Below are 25,394 nucleotides of genomic sequence, written 5' to 3'. Positions count from 1 at the left end.
TGAATATTTATGGGAACAAAAAGAATTTCTAGGACAATAATCCTAGAGGAAGACTAAGAAATTTATCAGCTCTAAACACACATTTAATTATAGCATCCAAGTGGAAACTTATGCTTAGAAACTGACACCAAACTAGGAAAATCAACTTAACATTTATCCAATCATAAAATTAAAAGTACAAGTTTAACATCTTTATTAAGAATTACATATTTGAGGCCATAGGTTGGCACTGGCAGCTGAGTTTTAAAATTCAAAATGAAAATCTGCAATTGTTTTATAAAGCATTCCCTTTCTTCATATCATACTCACAGATGACTTATCCATTTACTAAATACTGTAGTAAGTAAACACTACTGTGTCATTATGAAGAAAAAACTGATCAAAGATCATAATGTAGTTCTGGAAGACTACACACTCTTTCACTATACACAGTATATAATAGAACAGGGTACACTTTGTACGGCAATAACATGCAATGATTTGGTCGTAAAAATGTCAATGTAGTTTCAGCTACATCATAATTCTGTGTGTTTACAATTTGGGAGTTTTAAGGATGAAAGGAGGAATTATTTAATGCTTATACAGTAAAGACATCTAACACACAACATACAGTATACTACTAGGTATTAAAATGAAATTTATAAACAAAGAAAAAGGCTAATCTATAAAACCTAAGTGTAAGGATGGACTTTATTAAAAAAAAAAAAGTATTTTGCGGACTACAAATTACAAAGTAAAAGCAGATCACTATGTAGAAATCTAGTGAATACATTTTGCCTGCACATGAAAACTTTATCCAAGTTATTCATTTAACAAAATCACCCCATTCCCACAATGTTATCTGTTATAATGCTCTTCTTAAGGTCACTATAACTTTATTTCAAAGTATATATTACACGTTATTCCCTCAAGATGAATGTTTAAATACCAACTTCTTGGCTAATAAGAATGGCACCTTCAAAAGGGGTAATTTCCACTCAATCTCTGGTGGCATTATTCCAGGCTAGTTTCTTTCAATTAAAAAATCCTTCAAAACATTCACTTATAACACAATGCCTTTCCACCCAAAAATGTTGTAATATTTTCCCCTTAATGACTACATACATGGATGGGCAGCAGCAAGAAAATAAAAAGATGAAAAATTAAAAGGCAGCCATTAAAATAAATGGATTAATCACATAGAAGAAATATTTGGCTCATGGCAACTAAGAGTTGGCAACTAGGGTACATTAATAGCCAGATGCTTGAGTCATTACTGAATGTACTAAGAGAATGAAGCCAGTCCAGTACGACCAAGTGAGAATATACAATTATTGTACTTCATTCTTTGGAACAAATGCTCTAAGCCAAAAGGAAATATAAGTTAAATTCAGATCCCCAATTAGAACATGCTGACTCTTAACATTCTCAACAATTTTATGGGGTCTATAACAGTCATTTCCTCTATTCACACTTTTTTAGAAGTCCTTTCATATCAAACTAAGGGTGTTCTGAGCCCAAAATAAGACTTCTATGGTACATTTGAAAATGTTCATATGAAAAGAGTACCCATTTGTTTTGCCTAGAAAGATACAACTAAATGCAGAAGTTTCTCAATGGGAAAAAGCTCAATTTTCTTCTTCCCACCATCTCTGACATATGAGATTCCTCAAACTTCAAGTTTGTTCTCCATAGCTTCACTAATGATGAAAGACAGAAAGCAAACAATTGAACTTAAGGACATCTGGGATTAAAAATACAAGTAAATGTTAACATGCAAGCAATGGTCCAAATACTCAGGATCATGTTAATGAGTTCAATTACTGTGTAAGAGACTTTCATTAATGAATAGGGCTCTAGGCATACCAAATTATCACACAAACCATTGCCTTTTGAGACTTTGGATACTTTTACAGTTTAATTTGCAAACAGAATTTTTATAACAAATTATTTTTAACCAAATCATATCTTGAAAACTGTTTATATATAGAAAACCCAGGGAATAAAGTGAACTGTTCATTGTGGAAGGCCTTAAATTACATTATTACAGTAGAAAATACAGGAGGTAGAAGATAACTGAAAAGACTAATGCAACATTAGATTCAAATCTATAGCTCCTGTAGCTACTTAAAACATGGTTTTAGAAACTAAACCCAACATTTCCAGTAACCATAGAAACAGTTAAAATAAAATTTGCCATGAAAGCCCTTATATCATGCTTGATATAGGGAGGTAGGAAGATGTAAGAACCAGGACACATGAGACATGACATTTTATCTACAACTCCTGTTTGCTTTACTGAGGATGTAGTTTCAAAATTCAGTCACCTTCTTCAGCTTCAGACTCCGATTCTAGAAAGGGGGAAAATGTAGTCAAACATTATATGTCAGAAAGCAAAATTTCCCATTTTCTACTTTAAAACACTTAAAATTATAAAGAAGAATTCCACTAGTAATATCTTACTTATATGAAGACATTAAAAAGTATTCATTCATAAATCTCAAAATAAATAAATATTCTCAAAATTATCAATTTCCTGCCAGGCATGATGATATACACCTGTGATTTCAGCTCCTCAGGAGGCCGAGGCAGGCAGGATTCCAAGTTTGAGGCCAACCTCAGCAGCTCAGCAAGAACCCATCTCAAAATGAAAAAAAAAAAAAAAAAAAAAGGGACGGGGGATGTATGTAACTCAGTGGTACAGCACCCATGGGTTTAATCCCCAGTATCAAACAAAAAGTCAATATTCCTTCTAAGAATCTTTAGTATTATAGCTGTGCCATCAAAATACTTTAATAATTATAGCCTAATTTCCCCAACTGGCTTAAATCAAATGACTATTTGCAAGTTTGTCATAAGTAAACAAGGTATAGGTACTCCCTAGGTACAAAGTAGCAAGAGAATGAGAAGAATGCAAATGTGGACATATAGCCTAAATATTAAAATCAGTTTCCAAACCATCTGCACAAAGGGAAAGACTTACCTTCTTCAGCATTTTTGAGCCATTCAACAAACTTTTTCATTTGTTCAAGGAAGACACTTTTCCCCTTTGCAACATGTGCATCTTTATACCACTTCAGAATCGGCTCTTCACTCAGGACTTCAGCTATAGAGAGCAATAAATCATTACATTAGGAGTTTTAATGTATTTCTCCACATGAGGCAGAATTACAACTACCTAACGTGGTTCAAAATTATCAACTATCAATGCCTGCTTGGCAACAACATTTTTACAGAAAGTAAAAACATTATTTTTGTTGGTTATAAGACAAATCTATTCAAAACACTGGTTTCTTCACAATTTCAAGAAAAGTCAAAAAGATGAAAGGATCATTATTTTTAAAAGACTTTTCTCAACTTGCTGCCCATGTATGAAACTACCCAAACTGTAGGGATTTGAATAAATGCTTTCAATAAACCTAAATACAAGATGACAATCACTGAAGCATAAGTACTACCCATTTTCCATACTTTCCTTTTAAACGTTTTTTAGAGACCAGGGTTGATTCCTGTTCTTAAGTTTGGAATACACAGAACTGAAAAGATCATCATTGAAAACTAGAGAGAGAACACATGTACACACCATCTACATCTACTGGGATTCAGGCTTCTCTGATAAATGGGGAACTGTAAAGTGCTATCACCACTAATAAATCAACTGCCTGCATGGGTTCTCTCCCAACAGAGGCCTGCATTTACTACTAAATTTACAACATGTTTCTATAACTCAGATCTCAGGAAAGAAGCAAAAAATGCAATAGGGGAGTTACAGAAGCATTCTAAACTAGTCTTAAAGCACAAATGAAAATCAACATTGAGTGATGGGCTTCCCATAGGCAGAAGACTAGAGGTCGGAAGTATGTCTGGAGAAGGGACCAGGGAAAAAAATTTTTTTAAATATTTATTTATTTATTTATGTTTAGTTTTCGGTGGATACAACATCTTTCTTTGTATGTGGTGCTGAGGATCGAGCGCGCTCGCTTGAGCCACATCCCCAGCCCCAACCTGGGGGAATTTGATGTGGTGTGGTTAGAAGTGTTAAGAGCCAACTCTCAGACTCCATCACAATGGCTTTGGATTTTAACTTGTGAATAGGGAGATATTCTGACAGAAATATTTTAAAAAGCACCCAACTTAATCAAAGATGCCTAGAAGTAAAACAGTTCAAGGAGCCCAAGTTCAGATACTCATTTGAAAGCAATGGACTATTCAAGGACTTGCCACCCTCCAATCCTCCTTTTCATTTTGAGACAGGATCTTGTGAAGTTTGGCTGGAATCAAACTTGTGAAACTCCTGCCTTGGCCTCCTGAGTAGATGGAATTACAGGCATGTGCCATCACACCTGGCTCCTCTAGTTCAAGAACTTAAAAAACACATTCACAACATTCAAAATTTATATTACCTTTATAAAAAAGCACCACTATTTTCTGGAAGGCTTTCATGAAATGAATGTTGTCATAACAATACTCCTGAATCTTCAGTAACAGAGTCAGCTCAGACTGACCTTGAGTAGTAAAGGCAGCAAGTAGAGGGCTGTATTGCTTTTAAAGGAAGAGAATATTTAGTCATTCAATACAATAACCAACCATTATAAAACTCTCACAACACAGAACACAATCCATATTTTAAAATCACTGTGAAATATATTTATTGGAAATTAAAAGCAAGAATATTAAAGCAAAACAAACCCCCATAAACCTACTAAGCATCAAAATCAAATAATTCTGTAAGCATTTCAGGCAACTGTTGAACAGTTAATATGGGTGGGGGGTGTTTTCCAATATTCTCTCAAAAACAAACATCAAATTGCAGGCTTAAATTACTTTTAAATGTTTTCTTGTTTTTTAACCTGTGAACCAAATAAAGCCTAAGTCAGACTTAAAAGTGTTATCAGTAGTTAATATGTTACTTGTCTACTTACTGGAGGGTCATCCCCAGGAACCAAAGATATCCACTTAGAAAAGTACAGTGACAGTTCACTTATCCCCACTTAAAAAGCAGAACAGTTTGTCAGGCACAGTTCTAATACCTTCAAGTGCTTGATGGCTTGCTCTGCTACAAGCTCCTCTTTTTTGTTCCACTCCACAGTGCTCATTACACTTGACCAGACTATCCCAATGACAACTGGTTCTGGAATGTTGTTTCTTTTCATCTCTTCCTTGACATATAAAATTATCTGCAAAACAATCCAAATTTAGTAAAGGAAGTCAGTTTTGATATATATACTTCACACATCAAACTTAGACATTTTATGAAAGCATAAAAATACCTTTTCATGCAATTCGCAACAACCACATATGTACCACATATAGATAGAACCTTTGGAACTGGAAGTGGTAGTGAATTTTAGCCTCACTTTACACACAAACCAGCTAGTAGGGACTGTGAGGGAAACAGAGTCAGGTCTGTCAAATGGACTGCACAAAATACCCAAGTTTCATCATTTTGGGACATCAGTAAGGTACTGAATAATTAATTATATGAAAATGGCTAAGATGAAGTACAATTCTCTAAGTATTAATTCACTCACTCTGGTGAAATATTTCTGAAGTTTCTCAAATGCATGAAAGTGCCAGAAGTTTAGCCATAAAAAGATGGTTTAAAGAAAAACTGCTTACATCCTTAAATGGATCGCCACGGGACATCTGTTCTTGAAGTTCTTTCTGGAGCTCCTTGCGAGCTCCTATGGTCTGTTGATTCCGAACATACTCTGAAAGCTCTTTCAAGCCTGCCTCAGTAAAATACTTTGTGAAGTGTTCAACGCTTTGCTTGTTGGCAGGAAAAAGTTCCTGAAAGAATTAAAATATTGTCCCCTTTCAGATTTCAAAATAAAATTTCTCTTACATATACCTCTAGGGTTGGTAGGAATAGGAAGAAAGAGAAAAGTTACAAACCATCAGTCTGTTATCCATGCTGACTTTCCGAAGACTTGCAGCTACTGCATTGATGTCTTTTTCATTTATCCATGATTTAAAGAGTTTTACAGCAAAAGCTGCTGAAACTCCTGTGAAAGGGGAAAGGGAGGAGAAAAAGCTCATCTAACAGAAATACCTTCTCAGATTGTAATCTTGTTATCTCGATGTACTCCCCCCTCCACAGTTCAACCACACAGGATTATTCATTCTCTTTCTAAACTGAATCCTCAGTTTTCCTTTACCACTGCTTACATTTTCACTTCAATGTCTCTATTTCATCCTTTTTTTTAATGTTTATTTTTTAGGTGTAGATGGACACAACACAGTGCCTTTATTTTTATATGGTGCTGAGAATGGAACCGGGTCCCACCCCACCCTCCAGGCTCTCTACCACTGAGCCACAATCCCAGCCCCACCTATTTCATCCTTTGCTAGTTGCATATTTTTGGCCAACTTTATACTTAGTGTCTTGTAATGTAAGTTAAGGGTAACAGTTCCTACAATAACAGGAATGTGGTGAGAATTTAAAAGACCCTTAAATACTTAGTACCCCATATAAGGGAAGAAAAAAATATTAGCTTTTTTTTTTTTGTAGCACTGGGGATTGAACCCAGGGCCTTGTGCATGTGAGGCAAGCACACTACCAACTGATTTATATCCCCAGCCCAAGTTAGCTTAAAAAAAAAAAAAAAAAAAAAAAAAAAAAAAATCACTGTCAGAATACAGAAGCCACAAATGGGAACTAATTATTCCTTTCAGCTTGACATCTTTCTGGTGTGTCATCTCCATTAAAGATGTCCCAAGTCTCCCAATTGGTACCAATCTTTCTGGGTTCCCAAAGCATTTCTTTTTATTTTAATTACACCTACTCCACTCTAATCCATTCAAAGACTACCCTATGCTAAAGGTTAATTACCTTCTTTAACCAAATTCTCATTATAAAGGCTATTAAGAATGGATGCATTAAGTGTTCCATTAGCCAGAAGAACACCAGTCAACATAGCCAGCTTGTTCCTCTCCGACTCTGAAAAACCCTTTAAGAACAGCAGCAGCTGTAAAAGTAAATAGTTTAGGGTCAGAAAAGCAATTGCTTTACACTAAGACAAACAGCAAGGCACACTCACTCTATTGATTGAAAGGGTGGGCTCTTGGACCTAATCACTCAAGTTTATATCTTAGTTGTAATAACTGATTAGCTAAATAATCTTGGGCAAAGTATTTAATCTCTGTGCTTCAGTTTCCTCACACTTTATGTGGATAATAAAATTTGCCTACCAGGGTTGTATTCGGGACTGAATCCAGGGGTACTTTACCACTGAGCTATACCTCTAGTCCTTTTTATTCTGAGATAGGAACCACCCCCCTTTTTTTGTAGTTGTAGATGGACAGAATTCCTTTATTTTTTTTTTTTTTGCCTTTTTCTAATATTTATTTTTTAGTTATAGGTGGACACAATATCTTTATTTTATTTTCATGTGGTGCTGAGGATTGAACCCAGTGCCTCACTTGCTAGGCAAGCACTCTGCCACTGAGCTATAGCCCCAGCCAGAGATAGGATCTTGCTAAATTGCTGAGTCTGGTCTCAAACTTGTGATTCTCCTGCCTCAACCTCCCCAGGTTTGTTCTGGGATGGGGGTTAACTAGGAACTGAATACAGGAGTGCTTTACACTGAGCTACATCTGCAGCCCTTTTTATTTTTTTTTAAATCTTGAGACACGGCCTCGATAAGTTGCTAGGGCCTTATTAAATTGCTGAGGCTGGTCTCAAACTGGCAATCCTCCTGCCTCAGCCTTTCAAGTCACTAGGATTACAGGCATCTTATTACACCTGGCTCCCAGGGTCTTCAATGAATATTAAATGAGTTGATATAATTAGAACAAAACCTGGCACTCAATAAATATTAATGTTATCAGATTTTCTTTGCACCTGTTTATAAAATATTTCACACTAGGACTCAAATATCAAGTAAGCTAAGCTAAATTTGTTATTCAATTTTTTAGGCTCTGATCCTTTGCCCTCCATATTCTGAACAACTCCACTTAGCCTTTTAACTTTGCCATTTGTTTGGACACAGCTAAGCAACAGTGCACAAGTTAGAACTATTTTAACAAACTATATAATATACTCCAAAATTAGATTTCAATTACACCTAAGTATTTAAAATTATATCAAATCCGTGGGAATTAGAATTTAACATTCTCTTCCTGACCCTATTCTTGTTCTACCATTGAGCTACACCCAATCCCTCCTCATACCTTTTTTACTTCATCTTCAAAACCTTTCTCCAGGTATTTGTAGCGCCTGATTAACTTGTTAAAAACCTATGAAGAACACCAAAGTTATTTCCAGAACAGCAAAGAAGGAAGTCTTACACTAAAGGCAAAAGCTTACACTTTATATCAACTTGGGAAGAGTTTTATCAGCTCCTCAATCCTAAATATACCAGTACTACTAATGCTTTAATTGCAACTTCTCTATAGATTTGTATTGCTGGGTGTGTGCATGAGCACGTTTGTGGTATAGGAGATTTAACCACTGAGCTACACCTTAGTCCTTTTTATTTTTTGAGATAAGTCTTGCTAAAATGCTGAGGTTGGCCTTGACCTTGAAACCCTTCTACCTCAGCCTCGAGGTGGCTGGTATTATAGGCCTGCAACACCACACCCAACTACATGTCCCTCCTTTTAAAGCAAAATGTTCCTTAAACATTAGCTAACTGAAAACATGAAGTAAAATCTTACTTACCTGAGCAAATGCTTGCATGGTCTCTAGGTCTTCTTGTGCTGCAAACACGCAGACATGTGTACGCATCATGTCATCTGCCAGTGTACCACCTGGGGCTAAAGAATATTCAACAAAAAATTTTGCTTATTTTAGTTATTTTCCGCACTGGGGATTGAACCAAGGGCACTACCACTGTGCTACATCCCAGTCTCAAATTTTGCAATTTTATTTTATTATTTTTAAAATATTTTTTAGTTGTTGATAGACCTTTATTCTATTTATTTATATGTGGTGCCGAGAATTGAACCCAGTACCCCACACATGCCAGGCAAGTGCACTACTGCTGAGCCACAGCCCAAGCCCCATTTTTTTAAAAAAAATATTTTTTAGAAGAATTTTCAATAGAAAATAAGATGGTAACATCCTAAAAGACAAATTTAAAAGCAAAATTAATCAACCAGTGTGTTTGGTGGGTTCAGAATATAAGAATGAAGAGTAAAAATGTACACAGGAATACATAGAACAATCTTAGCACCCTAAAGTAACTCTATAACCATTCAGTAGTGCCAAATCTGTCAAATGGAGATGTTCAGAGATGGCTCTGATTACATGTAATTTTCCATGAAGAAAGTAATCCTTCAAGCTTCTGTTATAAAAACAAATTCTGTTATGAAAACTTAATGCTTTAAAAAATCGGGGGAAGGAGGAAAAAAGCACAGATATGTTAACAACTGTTGAAGCTGGGTAAAAGATCAGATGTGTTCATTATATTATTCTCTTTATGATGTATTTTAAATGTTCCTTAGAAAAACAATTTTGATTAAAATCTGTACTCAGGACTGAATCCAGGGCACTCTGCCACTGAGCCACATCCCCAGCCCTTTTTATTGAGACTGGGTCTTCCTAGGCTGTTTAAGCTAGTTTTGAACTTGCCATGCTTCTGCCTTAGCCTCCTTAACAGTTGGGATTACAGACATGTACCTGGCTTCCTTGGTAAATATTTTTTTAAAGATCTTCCCCGCCCCCTCCAAAAAAAAACCTTACTGGTAACAGTATTATGAATAGAAATAGAAACCTTTCATATTTTTTACTACAAATTGGCTAATGCAATGAAAAGAAATACTTGACTAGGCATTAAAAGGGATGAATTCTTCCCTCATTTATTGGTGCATTATAGTTTATAGTGGGATTTGTTGTTATATATTTAAACATGTAAACAACATAACAATATAATTTGGCAAATTTCACTCCCCAAAATGGTAGGAGTTCTAAGTCCCTGGGTCTACTACTGGGTAATTCACTGTCGGGTAGGCCTCATAGCTTGGCTGGCAATAGTATCACTCTAAAAACATTTTGAAATAACTTGTCTTACATTCTTTTTTCTGTTAACTTTTAAAAATAAAACTTTTTGGAGATGGAGCCTTGTTATGTTGCCCAAGATGGCCTTAAAGCTAATTATCCAGCCTTAGATTCACTAAGTAGCTGGGATTACACTATCATGTCTGGCTCTTTTCTATTACATCTTCAAAATTCAATGTGTACTTTATTCTTATTGCATATATTAATTTGCACTGGCCTCATCCCAAGTACTTAATAGGCATATGTGACTAAATGGCTACTGTACTGAGCAGCACAGGACTAGAGCATTCATAGAACAAATCAAGGGTAGAAGTTTCTCCATAAAATGGTAGTATTCAAACATATGTTGGAAAAATCATCAATTGGGGATGTTGTAGGAAATTAGACTTCAAACATGAGGCTTGACAGAACAGGGAAATCTGATAACTTATTATGAATTAGAAGAAAAGAATGGAAACACTTATGGGGGCAGAAACGAAATAAAATACAACAGAGCCAAAAATACCACCCCACCCAATAGGTTCATCAATAGTCTATATTCTGGATTCTCCATAATCTCTGTACATTCACTTCCCTAAAATCCTAAACCAACAAAACCCAGACACTTACCCAGCATTCCACCAGCCACCAGAATGTCAAAGAGTGTTTCTGCATATCGGCGATAGTCAAGTTTTGCTCCAGAAGCATCAAGAAACTTAGCTACTGCTTCCAAATCAGTACCAGTTTCAGTTAAGCCTTGAATAATACAGTCTTGAAACTGAGTAGGGTCAAACCTCTCTTTTTCATCTGTGGGGAAAAACCCAAATCATTTGAAGTCTTACCAAAAGACTTATTGTACCATCAAACTACAATATGTTAACCAAATTCCTCTTAATTTCATTTATTTCAACAGCTGGGAAAAAAGCAAACACAAGCTATATGACCCAATACTTGCAATAAACACAAGAGGAAAGAGACTATATTCATATCCTTTGCAAGCTTCCCTCTGCAAATGTAAGTCAGGATGGCCTAGTCACACAAATTATGTGGCTTTTCTCCTGCCACTCTTTCAAACAAATCTCATTAAGTGAGCTAAATTGCACTCATGTTTCATGTACCTACTGCCACAAGACAATTCCACCTGGAATGTTCTAAGGCATCTTGGCTTTTTCAGAGTTTAGACTATCCTTCAAACCTTAAGTGACCCTTTGAAAATTTGTCCAAATACTTGGGGTATTGGTTCTTTAGATGCACAAACAATTTGGTTTTTAATTTAACCATTCATTTGGTATTTATTAAAGTAATCTTTGGAAAATGTGTGTATATGTATTTTTTTTTTTAATGGTACTGGGATTTCAGGCAGGTCACCACACCAGCTGGCTCCCAGGGTTAAATTTTTTGTTTGTTTATTTGAGAGGTGGTTACTGCAAACTGAACACAGGAATGCTTTTTAAAAAATTTTGGGTCTTGCTGCTAAGTTGCTGAGGCTGGCCTAGAACTTATGACCCTCCTGCCTTAGTCCCCTGCTTTGCTGGGATTATAGGTGTGCACCAGAACACACAGTTGGAAAGCATATTATTGACCAGCATTATTTGTTCTAGTTTATAACTCCTGTTCCTTAAGAAAATTAACTGGCTAAATCTAAATGTACCTGCAAAGACTAGAATCAAATCACACTTTGCTCTCCTTACCACCTCTACAAGGGAACAGAATACTAGAGATTATAAAAGACTGTAACATATCTCAGTTGTGTATTACTCAAGATAGAAAAAGAAAAACAGGGGCACCAGCTCTGGACCCTGTTCTCTCTGGAGGAGTCTGTTTCTTAAATAAAATTTACCTTTTGCTCTTGCCTTAGCATTTCTCAGGTGTTTAATCTTCAACACTGGGGGAACAAGGACCAGATCCTGATTTTCAAGACCAGGTTCAGATGGGGGCTCATCTGGAATTGTCACCAAATAGCACCCACCTCTCAGAAGACTTCAAACTAGACTTTTACCACAGACCCCTAGACTGACCCAAAACATTCCTAAAAGGGAAACCCAATCTGCTTGTTCCATGTCAGCCCTTTCTAGCTTGAAGCAGCCAGAGCTCTCACTGTACACTTCCGTTAATCAGAAGGGGGAAGGAGACTGGGTTTACACAGTCCCTATAGATAATGAATGATTGGGTCAGGAAGATGGTGGCTGATCCAAAAAGAAATGAGTACTTCCCCTCCAAGGCCAAGGAGTTGCCAAGGTCACCTGCCCCCAGGGAATTATTCCTCCCAGCATGGAGCTGCTAATGAATGTATCTAGCAAGAAGCTGCCAAAGAATATACCAGGTAGCTCCTTTCCTGCCTTTTTGGGCCCACATGGGAGTGGTAGCCCCCTCCCCCAAGCTCTGTTCCAGCCATTTTGGTCACATAGGCTGAGTGGGAAGAGGAGGCCTGAGAAGAAAGGAAACCTGAAATCTATAAAAAGGGGCAGGACATCCCCATTCCTTGGGGAACCAGCTCTGGAGCCCCTCTTCTCTGGAAGAGTCACTCTCTCTCTTTCTCTCCCTTTCTCCTTTCTGTTTCTTAAATTTATTTTTTACTCTTGAAAAAAAAAAAGAAAAAGAAAAACAACTTATTACCATTAATTGACCCATTTCTCTAAACTTCTTTTAAAACAGATTATGTGTTTTCAAGCAAGAATACTTGAAAGTGGTTTTTTTTTTTGGAAAATATTAAGCTTAATAAAAAACCTGACACCATATCTTATTTAGCTCCTATACTACTAGCACAATTCCTTGCTACAGAAGTCAACATTCATTTAAGCACACACCAATACAAAAAAAAAAAAAAAAAGTAGTTAGTTTCTTACTAAATCTGTAAGAAATATTTAATTTCATTACACATTACAACCTGACTCTTACTCCATAATTTACTTCCATTTTATGGGTAAATTATGACTTTTCTCTTTACACTTTTTTTTTTTTGGGGGGGGGGTGCTGCTGCAGATCATACCCAAGGCAAGCACTTTACCACTGAGTTACATGCCCAATCCTTATCACACATCTTGGCATAATTTGGGTGAAATTAATGACATTAGGAATTTTCTTTTTACAAATTAACCTCTTTGCTCAAGCAAAAGTTTGTTTAAATGAAACTGCTAGCTAGTGAACTCCTTTTTTTAGAAAGTTTTTTTAAGATGTCCATGAACCTTTCTTTCTTTATTTTATATATATATATATATATATATATATATATATATATATATATATATATAGTTGAGAATTGAACCCAGTGCCTCACACATGCTAGGCAAGCACTCCACTAGAGCCACAACCCTAGTCCTAGAAGGTATTTTATTTTTACACTAAAAACAACATTGAATAACCTTCTTAGAGATATGCTGATAATTAAAAAGCACAAATTTGAGAAAGCAGTAGAAGTATTAGGGGCACATCTGAAATGGAAGTTACCTAGAAATTCAAGTTCCTTTCTGGTATTCTCTCTTGTGGTTTTAGTACTATGCAATGACTGTCAGAGGAACCAGGATACAAAAGATATCTGGAGGTGTGAAGAGAGATATTTAAACATAAATATTTACCTCTTTTTCTGGTTTTAAAACGCTGGCCTGATAGCGTTGGCTTTTGCTGCTTTTGATTATTCATAAAAGACACCCTAGGAAAACAGAAATATGGCCTTAAAAGTATCTGTTTGTAACAGTCATATAAAAACGAAGCATAGAAAAAACTTAAGTCTAGTCACATATAAATCACATGGAACACACTTTCAACTTGACAATATACCAGGTGCAGGCACAAAGAATTATCTTCACTTGAATTAAATCTAACTTCAAAATCTGCATTTCTCTCTATAAGAAGCACTTTAAGGAACTCCTGGGAACTACACCTTTGGATGACTTTACAGTGTCACAGTGACCAGTGACAAATCCACCATCACAAACATAATTGTTAAGTCTCTTCCACATTCCTCTTTAAATTCGCCTACATCTTCCACTACTTCTAAGCACCACAGAACGCCGAAATTATCACTAATCACCGAAATGTGTATTTCAATCCTGAGACGCCGTCAAAAGGGGAATCCCTTCTTCTGAGCAGTACCACCCTACCCCAAAGGCACGCCTGTGATCGCAACGGAAGCTTGCACAACTCCGGCCTGCAAAATTAGCTGTGACGGCCGGGCCTCCTTTGCCCTGTAACCTACAGTCTAAGTGAGCCTCGTCCCCGGGCACGTGCCTCCCAACCCACACTCTTCCTTAGCCACCCACAAGAGCAGCAGATAAGCCGCCCCTGTCCCGGAACCCTCTCTCGACTACAGTCGGGTGCCGTGGAGTCCCGTGGGCCCTTCTCCACTGACCCTGTCGCCTGGGGTGGCGGCCGCCGCAACGAGCGGACCACAGGCGCCGAGGCGCTCCGCGCCGGGGGCCCCGCCGCCCCGTACATCCGCCCGCCCTCCAGCGAAAGCAGCGGCGGAGGAGGCGGCCTCAGTGGTGGTGGCGGCTCCTCCGCCCCGCCCGCCGGAACCCCCCACGCGTACATCACCCAACAGAGGCCGCGGCGGCTTTGTTACCCAGGCCCGGGCAGCGTCCAGAGGTGGGCCGCTTCGGCCACTGCCTCGCCTGCGGCGCCGCGGCAAGCTCCCGGGCCCTACTTCTGGCTCGATCTCCGGCTTCTCGGCCTCCCAGCCAAAGCTAGGAACCCGACCCTCGAATCCAGGCCCCGGATCCGATTGGCCTCAAGCGGCGGCCTCCGCTTAGGCCCACCCAAGCCTCGCCGCACCCGACCTGCTGCCTCCCTTGCCCTTTGCCCGGCGACGACGGGCCGCAATCTCGGCCCAGCAAGAGTCGGGCGACTGGCCTCACCGAATTTAAGGCGAAGAGAAAAGAGCCAGAAATCCCCGATGTGGCGGCAACTGCAGCGGTGTCTCCTCTGCGACCGGAACTAACGCGAGGAGGAGGAGGGAAGAAGTGCCACCCCCTCCTCGGTCGCTCCGCTCTCGCGAGATTTCTCCTCCTTGCACCACCCCGCGCCCTGCCCCTATCACGGCCGCAATCCTCCGTCTTTTCCATTCCTGGAAGCGAGGGGTGGGAAAGTAAAGCAAGGAAGAGAGCAGGAGTTTCAGACTCCTTTATTCCCTTGTTAGATCCCCGACTGCCTACATATTTGTCCTAGGCTAGCCTTTCTTTCTTTCTCCTCCGCGTCATCCTGCCTCTTAGCAAATAGGGGTATTGAGTGAACGAAAGCGTCCCCCGCCAGTCCCGAAATTGGATACATCCTTCCCCAGTCCCAACCCTGCCGACCCCTTCTCCAGCGCCGGAAGTTGGAGCCTGAGGGTGGGGATGCTCGGGCCATGAGTGGGCGGAGGCAGGGGCGGGACAAGGGCTTGGCTTGAATAAAGAGAGCTACGCTTCTCCACTGCCCCTGTCTAGTATGTTAGGCCAACCCTGCAGTAGGGTGACTTTACTCTGCAATGCTGGCTACCTGGGGTCGTGCACCACTACTCTCAGAAATGGAAGACCTAGGCATAGGCTTCTGAATCGAAATTCTGCCCACCGATTGAGGCCGCCACGTCTTACAGTGGTCTCTATCGTTGTCGCCTGCGTGTAGTGGATGTCAGGACTTAGCATTAAAATCCCCTGGAGGACTTGTTAAAATTGATTGCGGGGGGTCCCATGTCTGCAATTTCAGATTCCGTGGGTTTGATGCGGAACCCAAGAATGTGCCTTTCTAACACTTTCTCTGTTCTGTGCGTACTGCGGGTCTAGGAACCATACTTTGCGTATCAGTCATGGGATGTATCTTCAGGGACCAGAGAATGATCAGATAACACAGTGCCTATGAAAAGCCCTGCACACACAACTCTATGCACAACATTTCCAGGATGTGGCCTCATGTTTTTATTTTCAGTACCTTAGTTGTCTCCCTCTGTGTCCTCACTCACCCTACTAGAGAAACTGTAAAAATAGGATTAGTCCCTAAAATCACCTTCTCTGGACCCGGCTTCTCTTATCAAACGTGTCAGTAAAAGTCTATATTAATTGGCTTCTACTCCTTACTTTTCTGACCCCCACCCCCCGCTGGCAAACTTCAAAGAAAATTACTTCCTCAGAATTCTTTCCAGAAATTATTGCCAAGTCCAGTGACTTTTCCCTCCCTCCCTCCCTCCCTCCCTCCCTCCCTCCCTCCCTCCCTCCCTCCCTCCCTCCCTTCCTTCCTTCCTTCCTTCCTTCCTTCCTTCCTTCCTTCCTTCTCCTCACCTTCCGTGCCTCTTCTGAACATTTCAACTTTGCTCCAACCACAGTCCTTAAAACTCTTTAAAACTTTGTTCCTGCCAGGCCTGGTGTCACATGCTTGTAATCCCAGCTACTCTGGAGGCTCAAGCAGTAAGCTCTCAAGTTGTAGGCCAGCCTTGGTAGCTTAGACCTTGTCTCAAAATAAAAGGAGGACTGGGATTGTAGCTCAGCGGTAGAGCACTATCCTAGCACGTGTGAGGCGCTGGGTTCGATCCTTGGCACCACATAAAAATAAATAAATAAAGGTAATTTGTCTGACTACAACTAAGGAATTTTTAAAAAAATAATAAAAATAGAAAGAGCTGGGAATTAAGCTCAGTGATAGAGCACCCCAGAGTTCAACCCCAGTGCAGAGGTTCGATGGGGATAGTAAGAAAAAACTTTTTGAAGGGATGGGGATATAGCTCAGTTGGTAGAGTGCTTGCCTTGTGTGCATAAGACCCTGGTTTCAATCCCCAGCACCACACACACACACACAAAAAGAGCATAGCCTTTGTATTTTTGCTGACTCCTTTTTCCTGCACTCACCTTTTGTCTTCTTTCCTAACTGTTCCACGGCAGTCTCCTATGTTCTCTGATATTTAACATGTACTCCATTTAAAGGAGTTTCAAGTTCACCTATTGAATCATTAAACCAGTATTTGTTGAGTCTAGCCTCTATGCTCTTCCAAATCAAGGATACAGCAGTGGGAAGGTCTTTTTTTTTTTAATTTATTTTTTTAATTTTAGATGGACACATATCTTTATTTTATTTTTATGTGGTGCTGAGGATCGAATCCAGTGCCCCATGCATGCTAGGCAAGCGCTCTACCACTGAGCCACAACCCCAGCGCCCCCCCCCCCCCAAGGTCTTAAGGCAGGAAAGAACATGACTGTAGCAGGTACTGCAGAGGCCAGTGTGACTGGAGCTTGGCAGGAGATGGGAGGGCTTGAGGTGGGTGCGAGGGAGGAGGTGTCAGAGAGAAGTGGTAGGAATCAGAGTTCTGTCCCATCTTTTCTCCCTATTCCCCAGTCTCTCCTGGACTGCCAAGTTAACACACAATGTATTACTCTTCCTTCTCAAAAAAAAAAAAAGTTTTTCCACTTCTGAAGGGTTAACAATACAATTTCACCATTAAAAAATTACAGTAGTTTTATGTAGCTCAGTACATATTCAGTCACTCCTCTAAGCACTTTACATATTAACTTCATTTAAATCTCAAAACTGAGATAGGATTGAAGAAACTTTAAACAAGGTAGAAAAGAGACATAAAGCAAGGACAAGGAAATATAATTTTAATATGAGGTTCTATATACCTTTCCAGGCGTGCCACCCCCCCACCCCAAGCCAGACTCCCAGGTCTATCATTCCCAAATTTCTGGGGAATGTGTAAATCTTGGAGTTACCTGTAAAATCACTCACTTATGATAATTACCTTGTCTACTGTTAATTAGCCCATCAAAAATAGATTAAACAAAGAGGGGTGTAATATTTTAAGAAACTCTATAATTTAGGGGACTTTTCAGCATTTTTTTTTAAAGAGAGAGACTTTTTATTTTTTATTTTTTTATTGGTTGTTCAAAACATTACAAAGATTGCAGAATCACATTGGAAGAGAGAATTTTTTTAATATTTATTTTCTAGTTTTTGGAGGACACAACATCTTTATTTGTATGTGGTGCTGAGGATCGAACCCGGCGCCCCCCCCCCCCATGCCAGGCAAGCTCGCCACCGCTTAAGCCACATCTCCAGCCCCTTTCCAGCATTTTCTATTATTCAAATAGTGGAAACCATGTCAAGCTAAGGATGTTGAGAATAACCAGATTCAATAGGTGAACTTGAACCACCATTATAAACCATCTTGTGAATCCCAGACTGATGTCATCCCCACGTCTTTCCCATACCCAACACTTTCCAAGTTTCCTAAGTTTCCTTTAAAAGAGGAGCAAGAACCCTAAAAGCACATCCCTTTATTGAATGTTATCTGCTTTCCTAAATAAATCTCTGGGTCTCTGAATACAGCATGCTGAAATTCTTTTCCATCAACTATGCCAAGAACCCCACCTGTCCTAAATCAAGTTTCCCCCTCTCTGGGAACTATTTAAACCTTTTCCACTGACAAGAATACCAGATAATCTAGATACCAATATATAGCCTTATTTTACAGATAAGAAAACTGAGGCATAGAGGTCAAATAATTTTCTCAAAGTCATAGAGCTATTAAGCAGAAAAGCTCAATTTGAACATAAGCAGCCTAGCTCTATCGTTATAAAATACCACCAACCACATATCTTAATTATTAAATCATTTATCAAATATTTAAGTCAAATATTTATCAAACTAGAAACCAGTAGAGATACAGATGTGACCAATCAGACCTATGATTTCACAAAGCTTATCTTTTGTATTTACCACATTTCTCAATTTCATCATCTTTTTCTACTACCATCTTGATTTAGTCATCTATTATGGGACTTTTGCAATCACTTCCTAACTATGCTATCCTTTTCATTATCTTCCCAAATGCAGCCTAAATTCTTTCTCTTTGATGTTTAAATTTTGGGTTTGTACTCATGACTACGCAGGAACAGCTCTGACAAGTTTTGCATCTATACTTGCCATCACATTGCTAAGTTTTGTTTTGTTTCTGTGCTTGGAATTGAACCCAGGGCTTCAGGCATGCTAAGCACAGGCTCTACCACTGACCTATACTCCCAGCCCCACGTTGATGGCTTTATTGCCATCCATTGTGGGATATGCAGCAAGCAGTTTTGGACTAAAATTTATATTAAAGCTAGCAAGTTATTTTCTTTAAAAATGAAAGCAGATTTAAGGTTCTCCCTAATGTAAGATCACTCAAATTGGGTGTAATGGCACTTACCTGTAATCCCAGTGACTCCAGAGTCTGAGGCAGAAGGATCACAAATTAAAGGCCAGACTGAGCAATTTAGCAACACCTCGATAAGCAACTAGTGAGACCTGTCTCTAAATAAAATATAAAATAGGGCTGGGAATGTGGCTCACTGGTCGAGTGTCCCTGAATCCAATCCCTAGTACAACTCCACCCAAATTACTGTACTTGTTATCTATCTACTTAACTTCTATTTCTTGTCATGTCAAGGTTTTTTTTGTTTTGGTTTTTTTTTTTTTTTTTTTTTTTTTTTTTTTTTGGTACCAGGGACTGAACTCAGGGGCACTTGACCACTTAGTCACATCCCAAACCCATTTTTTTTATTTTTATTTATTTATTTTTTAATATTTATTCATTTATTTTTTAGTTCTCGGCGGACACAACATCTTTGTTGGTATGTGGTGCTGAGGATCGAACCCGGGCCGCACGCATGCCAGGCGAGCGCGCTACCACTTGAGCCACATCCCCAGCCCCCCCAAACCCATTTTTTTAAATATTTACTTTTTAGTTGTAGTTGTACACAATACCTTTATCTTATTTATTTTTATGTGGTGCTGAGGACTGAACCCAGGCCTCGCACATGTTAGGTGAGTGCTCTACTGCTGAGGCACAACCCCAGCCCCACCAAGCCCATTTTTGTATTCTATTTGGAGACAGGATCTTACTGTCTTAGCACCTCACCTTTGCTGAAGCTAGTTTTGCAATCTTCCTGCTCCGACTCCTGAGCTGCTGGGATTATAGGCTTGTGCCGTGGCGCCTGGCTCAAGTCAGCTTTGATAGTGTCTTTTTTGGGAATTTGTTATCTCATTTAAGTTGTCTTATTTGTTGGTATAAAGTTTTGTTGTTATTATTATTATTTTTAATATTTTTTGGTACCAGGGATTGATACCCAATGTGCTTTACCCATGAGCCACAGCCCCAGCTGTAGAGCCCTAGCTCTTTATTTTCAGACAGAGTCTCACTTAGTTGCTTAGGGTCTCCTGGCTAGTTTGCTGAGGCTGACCTCTTGAGTCACTGGGATTACAGGCATGCACCACTGCACCCAGCTTTTTTTTTAAAAAAAAAAGTTGTAGATGGACACATATCTGTTTTTTATTTATTTACTTTTTAAATGTGATGTTGAGGATCGAACCTAGTGCCTCACGCATACAAGGCAGGCGCCCTACCACTGAGCTACAACCCCTGCCCTGCTTTGGTGTTTTCAAAGAAACAAAACCTTTGGTTTTATTGTTTCTTCCCCCGCCCCTGTATTGTTTTTATTTCATTTTTTTGTTACTATGATATATGTCATTTTCTTCTAGACAAGAATACCACAGATACCCTGTTCTTACCTTAAGTTTAGCAGTTTTTTATGAATAAAAGATGAAAGGTGCAACCTGAACTTGATACTGCTTTTAACTTTAATGGTAGAAATGGATACATAACTGTTGCTTTTTCAATAGCAAGTAACCAAAGATCTTTATTCCAACAACTAGGAGGCTGCCAATGGTCTGTTTCAAAAAGCACATTGTTTCCTTTGGGAAATGAGCTGGGGAAAGTATACTCCTATGCTTTTGTTCTTGTAGAAGATTGTATAACACCTAATAAACCTAGCTTAAATACTGTATCATTTATCTGTATGTCTATATCAATAATTCTCTCTATATATGTATGTACACACTTGTGAATTTTTTTTTTTTTTTTTTGTCTTTTACAGTTCTGGATCAAATACAGGGCCTTGCACATTCTAGGCAAGTGCTCTATGAACTGAGCTACAACCCCAGCCCATATGTAATTTAATATTTTCATAGGATCCACAAATTTTTATAATAAAGAAGCTTTGAGCTGTGTGCAGTGGCACATACTTGTAATTCCAGCAACTTGGGAGGCTGAGGCAAGAGGTTCACAAGGCCATCCTCAGCAATTTAGTGAGACCCAGTCTCAAAAATAAAAAAAAAAATTAAAAAAAAATGAAAAAGGCCTGGGGATGTAATTCAATGGTAGAGTGTTCCTGGGTTTAAACCTCAGTATTAAAAAGAAAACAAGGAAAAACAACAAAAGAAAAACAACAAAAACAAAAAACTTTGAGATGTCATGTTACAGTTTGGATGTGAGGTGTCTTCCAAAATCTCCTGTGTGAGACAATGCAAGGAGGTTTAGAGGAGAAATGATTGGAGTCTTAAACCAATCAGTGAATTAATCTCCTGATGGGATTAACTGAGTGGTAATTGAAGGAAGATAGAGTATGGCCAGAGGAGGTGGATCATTGGGGGAGTGGCTTTGGGGTATATATGTTGTACCTGGTAAGTGGAGTCAGTCCCCTCCTGGCCCTCACTCTACTTTCTGAACTGCTTCCCTCTACCGTACTTCTGCCATGTTGTTCTGCCTCACATTGAGCCTGGAAGAATGGGGTTGGCTGTCTATGGAAACCATGAGTCACTGAATAAACTTTTCCTCCTCTACAGTTGTTCTAGTTGGGTCTTTCAGTCACAGGAACAACAACAACAACAACAAATGCTAACTAAAACATGTCATGAGCTTTCCAATAATTTCATTTTAAATGAAAAAAAAAAGTATTAAATATCATTTAATTATTTGCTCATATAGACTATTTCATTTGCTACATAAGATATTTTAATTATAGTTATGCTATAAGGATTAATAATATTTGACACAATCAATATAACATTAAAATAAACATTGCTTTATTACCTGAATATTTTAGTAAAATTTGGTAAATAAGTACCCTCTTTTATTTTGGCTGAAATCATTGGGATGGTTAGGAATTCAAGAAATCTGGTGCACAGTTCATTTTCTGTCCAGCCTCCACCAGCTGGCATGAAGTGAGCACATTGCTCCACTATGCACTCCCCATAAAGATATATTCCTTATCACTGGCCCAAAAGCAATAGGGATAGCCAACCATGGACTGAAGCTTTCAAAACCAAGAGCTAAAATAAACATTTTTCTTATTAACTTGATTTACCTCCCATGTTTGTTATGATAGCAGAAAGCTAACACACAGCATCAGTAGTAGTACTGCAACTACTTGGAGTACATGACCACTGCTACTACTAGTGCTACCAATAGAATGTTCAGAGCAGACCTTACATCTATAGAGGAAGTGGCCACTTGCAATATATTTTCACATGTATTGCATAATTTTTCACATCAATTTTGTAAGTAAGCAGCACTGCCTTATTTCCATTCTTTCTGATGAACCCAGCCTAATTCCATCTTAAGATTGGGAGCCATCTCATCACAAAGTTATGAAAAGTTCATTTCTGTTTTACTATAAAATACTGAGATTTCGAAACTTGTTTGGAATTCCTGCCCATGCTCTGAACTCATCCATGCCTGGCTCTCCTTGACCAGATAACAACCCTTCCTAAAACCTTAGTGGTGCATCATAAATCCTGGCTCTCCATGACCAGATAACAACCCTCTCTGAAACCTCAGTGGTGCCTCATAAATCCTGATGTTGGGATCTGAATTTACTCCCTACCTCGAAATATCAAGCCAGGTAGATCATTAATCTGCTAACTGCCCTTGTATTACGTTTGCCAGAACCCTGTTCGCTGTAAGTTCCTAAGACAATCCTGTTTGTAACTTTTTGTGCTATAGAAACCTTTTCTTCTCTGAGAGCTGGGCTGTTCTGTGGCCCATATTTTAGGTGAGACAGCTGCTGGCCAGCTCTCTTTGTGTATACAATATAAGTTTGCTTTAATTTGATTTAAAATTGGAGTTGGTGGTCTTTTCTTTGCATTGTAGTTCAATATTTCTTTTATTCTTCGTGTGTGTGTGTGTGTGTGTGTGTGTGTATGTGTGTGTGTGTGTGTGTGTTGGGGTACTGGGGATTGAACTCAGAGTCACTCTACCACTAAGTTACAACCCCAGCCCTCTTTCATTTGTTTTGTTTTGTTTTGTTTTGTTTTGAGACAGGATCTCACTAAATTGCTGAGACTGGTGTTGTACTTGTGATCCTCAGCCTTCTGAGTTTCTGGGATTACAAGCATGCACCACTGTGCCCAGTTAGGGTTGCCTTGTTTTCAATATAAACTAACTACAATATAATTGATAATTACTCTTTCAAAAGAAGATCATGAACTACCATTAAGTAAATTTAATGCCAATTTATGTGATGAGAAAAAGTAGAACACTTTTTTCTTATGGTGCATTTTGCATCCCACTCTTACAGGGCAGTATTAAAACTGTCTTGGAGTAATTCCCAGATCTTTCTGTGACAAAATTAATTTTCACATGAGAAGTAGTTCCTTATTTCAGAACCTGACCAATGCAGAAGGATTTAGTATCAGAGGACATTATGCAATAAACTTACCCACATTAAACTCTCAGCACGAGTTAAGTGCTAAAGTAAAATTCTCCATTATTTTTCTAAACCTATTATTTTGAGTTCAACTTATTTTTTTTTCAGGGAGTGGTAACCAGGGATTGAACTCAGGGGCACTCAATCACTGAGCCACATCCCCAGTTCAATTTTTTATTTTATTTAGATACATGGTCTCACTGAGTGCTAAAATATGACATTGAAAAATAGTACATCTTTTTGCCTTATTTCCAAGATTCAGAAATTTTTTTCTTAACATGTTGAAGTAAAATAAATGGTATCTTCAGCAAATTTAAATTCAATAACAATGTGAAGTCTGGTTCATTTTTCAGAGTAATCACTTCTTTTTATCTTCCTTAGATCTCCTGGCTCATGGGTATTTAAGTTACATCAACACTGTCTGTTGTAAAGGGGCACGTTCATTGTCCTTACTTAATCAAACATAAGTAAGTTCAGTTTGAGGTTGATCCTGTGGTGAGTAGAATATAGTCCCTGCAATCAGTCACTGGGTTTCTTATCTAAGAAGTGGGAGATACACATGTAGGCAAATTGATGATGCACTAGGAGAGCCAGGTATCAAAGGGGTATAAAAGAGAGTTACTTCCACTCAAAGACTATCTGTTAGTCTCAGCAAGAATGTCTAACAGTGTCCTCCAAAAATCGTATCTCAGAAAATGACTGTTTTAGTCAACTTTCTGTCACTGTGACCAAAATACCTGACAAGAACAACTTAAGGGAGGAAAAGTTTATTCTGGTCATGGTCTTGGAGGTTGAGGGGGAGAGGTAGAGGGAGAAGGAGAAGGAGAGGGAGAAGGAGTTCTGCCAGGGACAAAATATAAACCCCAAAGGTATACCCTCACTGACCTGCCCCCTCTAGCCATACCCTACCTGCCTACAGTTACCACCCAATTAATTCATCAGTGGATCAATCCACTGATTAGGTTACAAATATCATAATCTAATCATCTTACCTCTGAACTTTTTGGAATTGTCTCACACACAAGGTTTGGGGGACACTTCATATTTAAACCATAATAGATCTTATTTGGAAGTATAGTCTTTGCAGGTGAAATTAGTTACTACTGGATTAGGGTGGGCCCTAAATCCTATGACTGGTGTTTTTATAGAGAGGAGAGGGAGACTTGGATGCATACAGAGAAGAAGGCCATGGGGTGATGAGGCAGACTGGAATGACGTGACCACAAGCCAAAGAATGCCTGGAGCCACTGGAAGGGCTTGTACAGGAACAAGGCACCTCCCAGGATCTCAGCAGCAAGAACTTATGGATTCCATGGCTTGGCCATCCAGGTGATGTGCTGCAGTGGACATTTAACCTTTCTCAAGAGCCTAATGCTCTGGAGTTATCATGTTCCCTTCCCAGCAGCCCAACTGGAACACATGGCATGAAGGATGGATGATTTCTTTTTTTTTTTTAGAGAGAGAGAATTTTTAATATTTATTTTTTAGTTCTCGGCGGACACAACATCTTTGTTGGTATGTGGTGCTGAGGATCGAACCTGGGCCACACGCATACCAGGCGAGCGTGCTACCTCTTGAGCCACATCCCCAGCCCCAAGGATGGATGATTTCCTTAAGAAAAATAAAGAAAAGATAGAAAATAACCCATGTGTTATGGTTTGGATGTGAGGTGTCCCCCAAAAGCTCACATGAGAGACAATGCAAGAAGGTTCAGAGGAGAAATGAATGGGTTGTAAGAGTCTTAACAAAATCAGTGATTTAATCCCCTAATAGGAATTAACTGAGTGGAAACTGAAGTGGTAGGGTGTGGCTAGAGGAGGTGGGAATTTGGGGCATGGATTTGGGTATATATTTGTATCTGGCTAGTGGAGTCTCTCTCTGCCTTCTGATCACCATGATGTGAGCTATTTCCCTCCGCTGCTCTCTTCTGCCATGATGTTCAGTCTCACCTTGAG

At 39.1% G+C, this 25,394-nt stretch overlaps 1 protein-coding gene across 2 annotated transcripts; it reads right to left on the bottom strand.

Annotated features, from left to right (window-relative positions):
• Positions 1–697: 697 nt before the first annotated feature.
• Bzw1 (basic leucine zipper and W2 domains 1) lies at positions 698–14,925 on the bottom strand. Of its 2 annotated transcripts, XM_026405352.2 has the most exons (12): positions 14,812–14,925; positions 13,534–13,607; positions 10,589–10,765; positions 8,642–8,736; positions 8,152–8,217; positions 6,812–6,947; positions 5,875–5,984; positions 5,599–5,769; positions 5,010–5,156; positions 4,383–4,521; positions 2,963–3,085; positions 698–2,330 (listed from the first exon to the last, which is right to left on the bottom strand). In XM_026405352.2, exons 2-12 carry the CDS (start codon positions 13,595–13,597, stop codon positions 2,299–2,301), a joined length of 1,260 nt encoding a protein of 419 aa, XP_026261137.1. In that variant the 5' UTR covers positions 13,598–13,607; positions 14,812–14,925; the 3' UTR covers positions 698–2,298. The 2 variants fall into 2 exon arrangements, with proteins under 2 accessions (XP_026261137.1, XP_026261138.1); XM_026405353.2 differs by lacking the exons at positions 8,642–8,736; positions 13,534–13,607; positions 14,812–14,925 and having other exon boundaries at positions 10,583–10,758.
• Between the last annotated feature and the right edge of the window lie 10,469 nt (positions 14,926–25,394).

This window comes from Urocitellus parryii, chromosome 1 (genome assembly GCF_045843805.1).
Source record: "Urocitellus parryii isolate mUroPar1 chromosome 1, mUroPar1.hap1, whole genome shotgun sequence".
In the NCBI taxonomy this organism is placed as follows: Eukaryota; Metazoa; Chordata; class Mammalia; order Rodentia; family Sciuridae; genus Urocitellus; species Urocitellus parryii.
This window is presented reverse-complemented; position numbering and strand designations above follow the sequence as displayed.

What these genes read in the sequence shown, in the direction of transcription:
- Bzw1 (XM_026405352.2), bottom strand. Translation starts at nt 13,597, where the DNA reads ATGAATAATCAAAAGCAGCAAAAGCCAACGCTATCAGGCCAGCGTTTT. An exon ending in GCATGGATAACAGACTGATG is followed by an intron (nt 5,770 to 5,874) that starts GTTTGTAACTTT and finishes TAATTCTTTCAG; the next exon opens with GAACTTTTTCCTGCCAACAA. An exon ending in GCTCAAAAATGCTGAAGAAG is followed by an intron (nt 2,331 to 2,962) that starts GTAAGTCTTTCC and finishes CCCCCTTTCTAG; the next exon opens with AATCGGAGTCTGAAGCTGAA.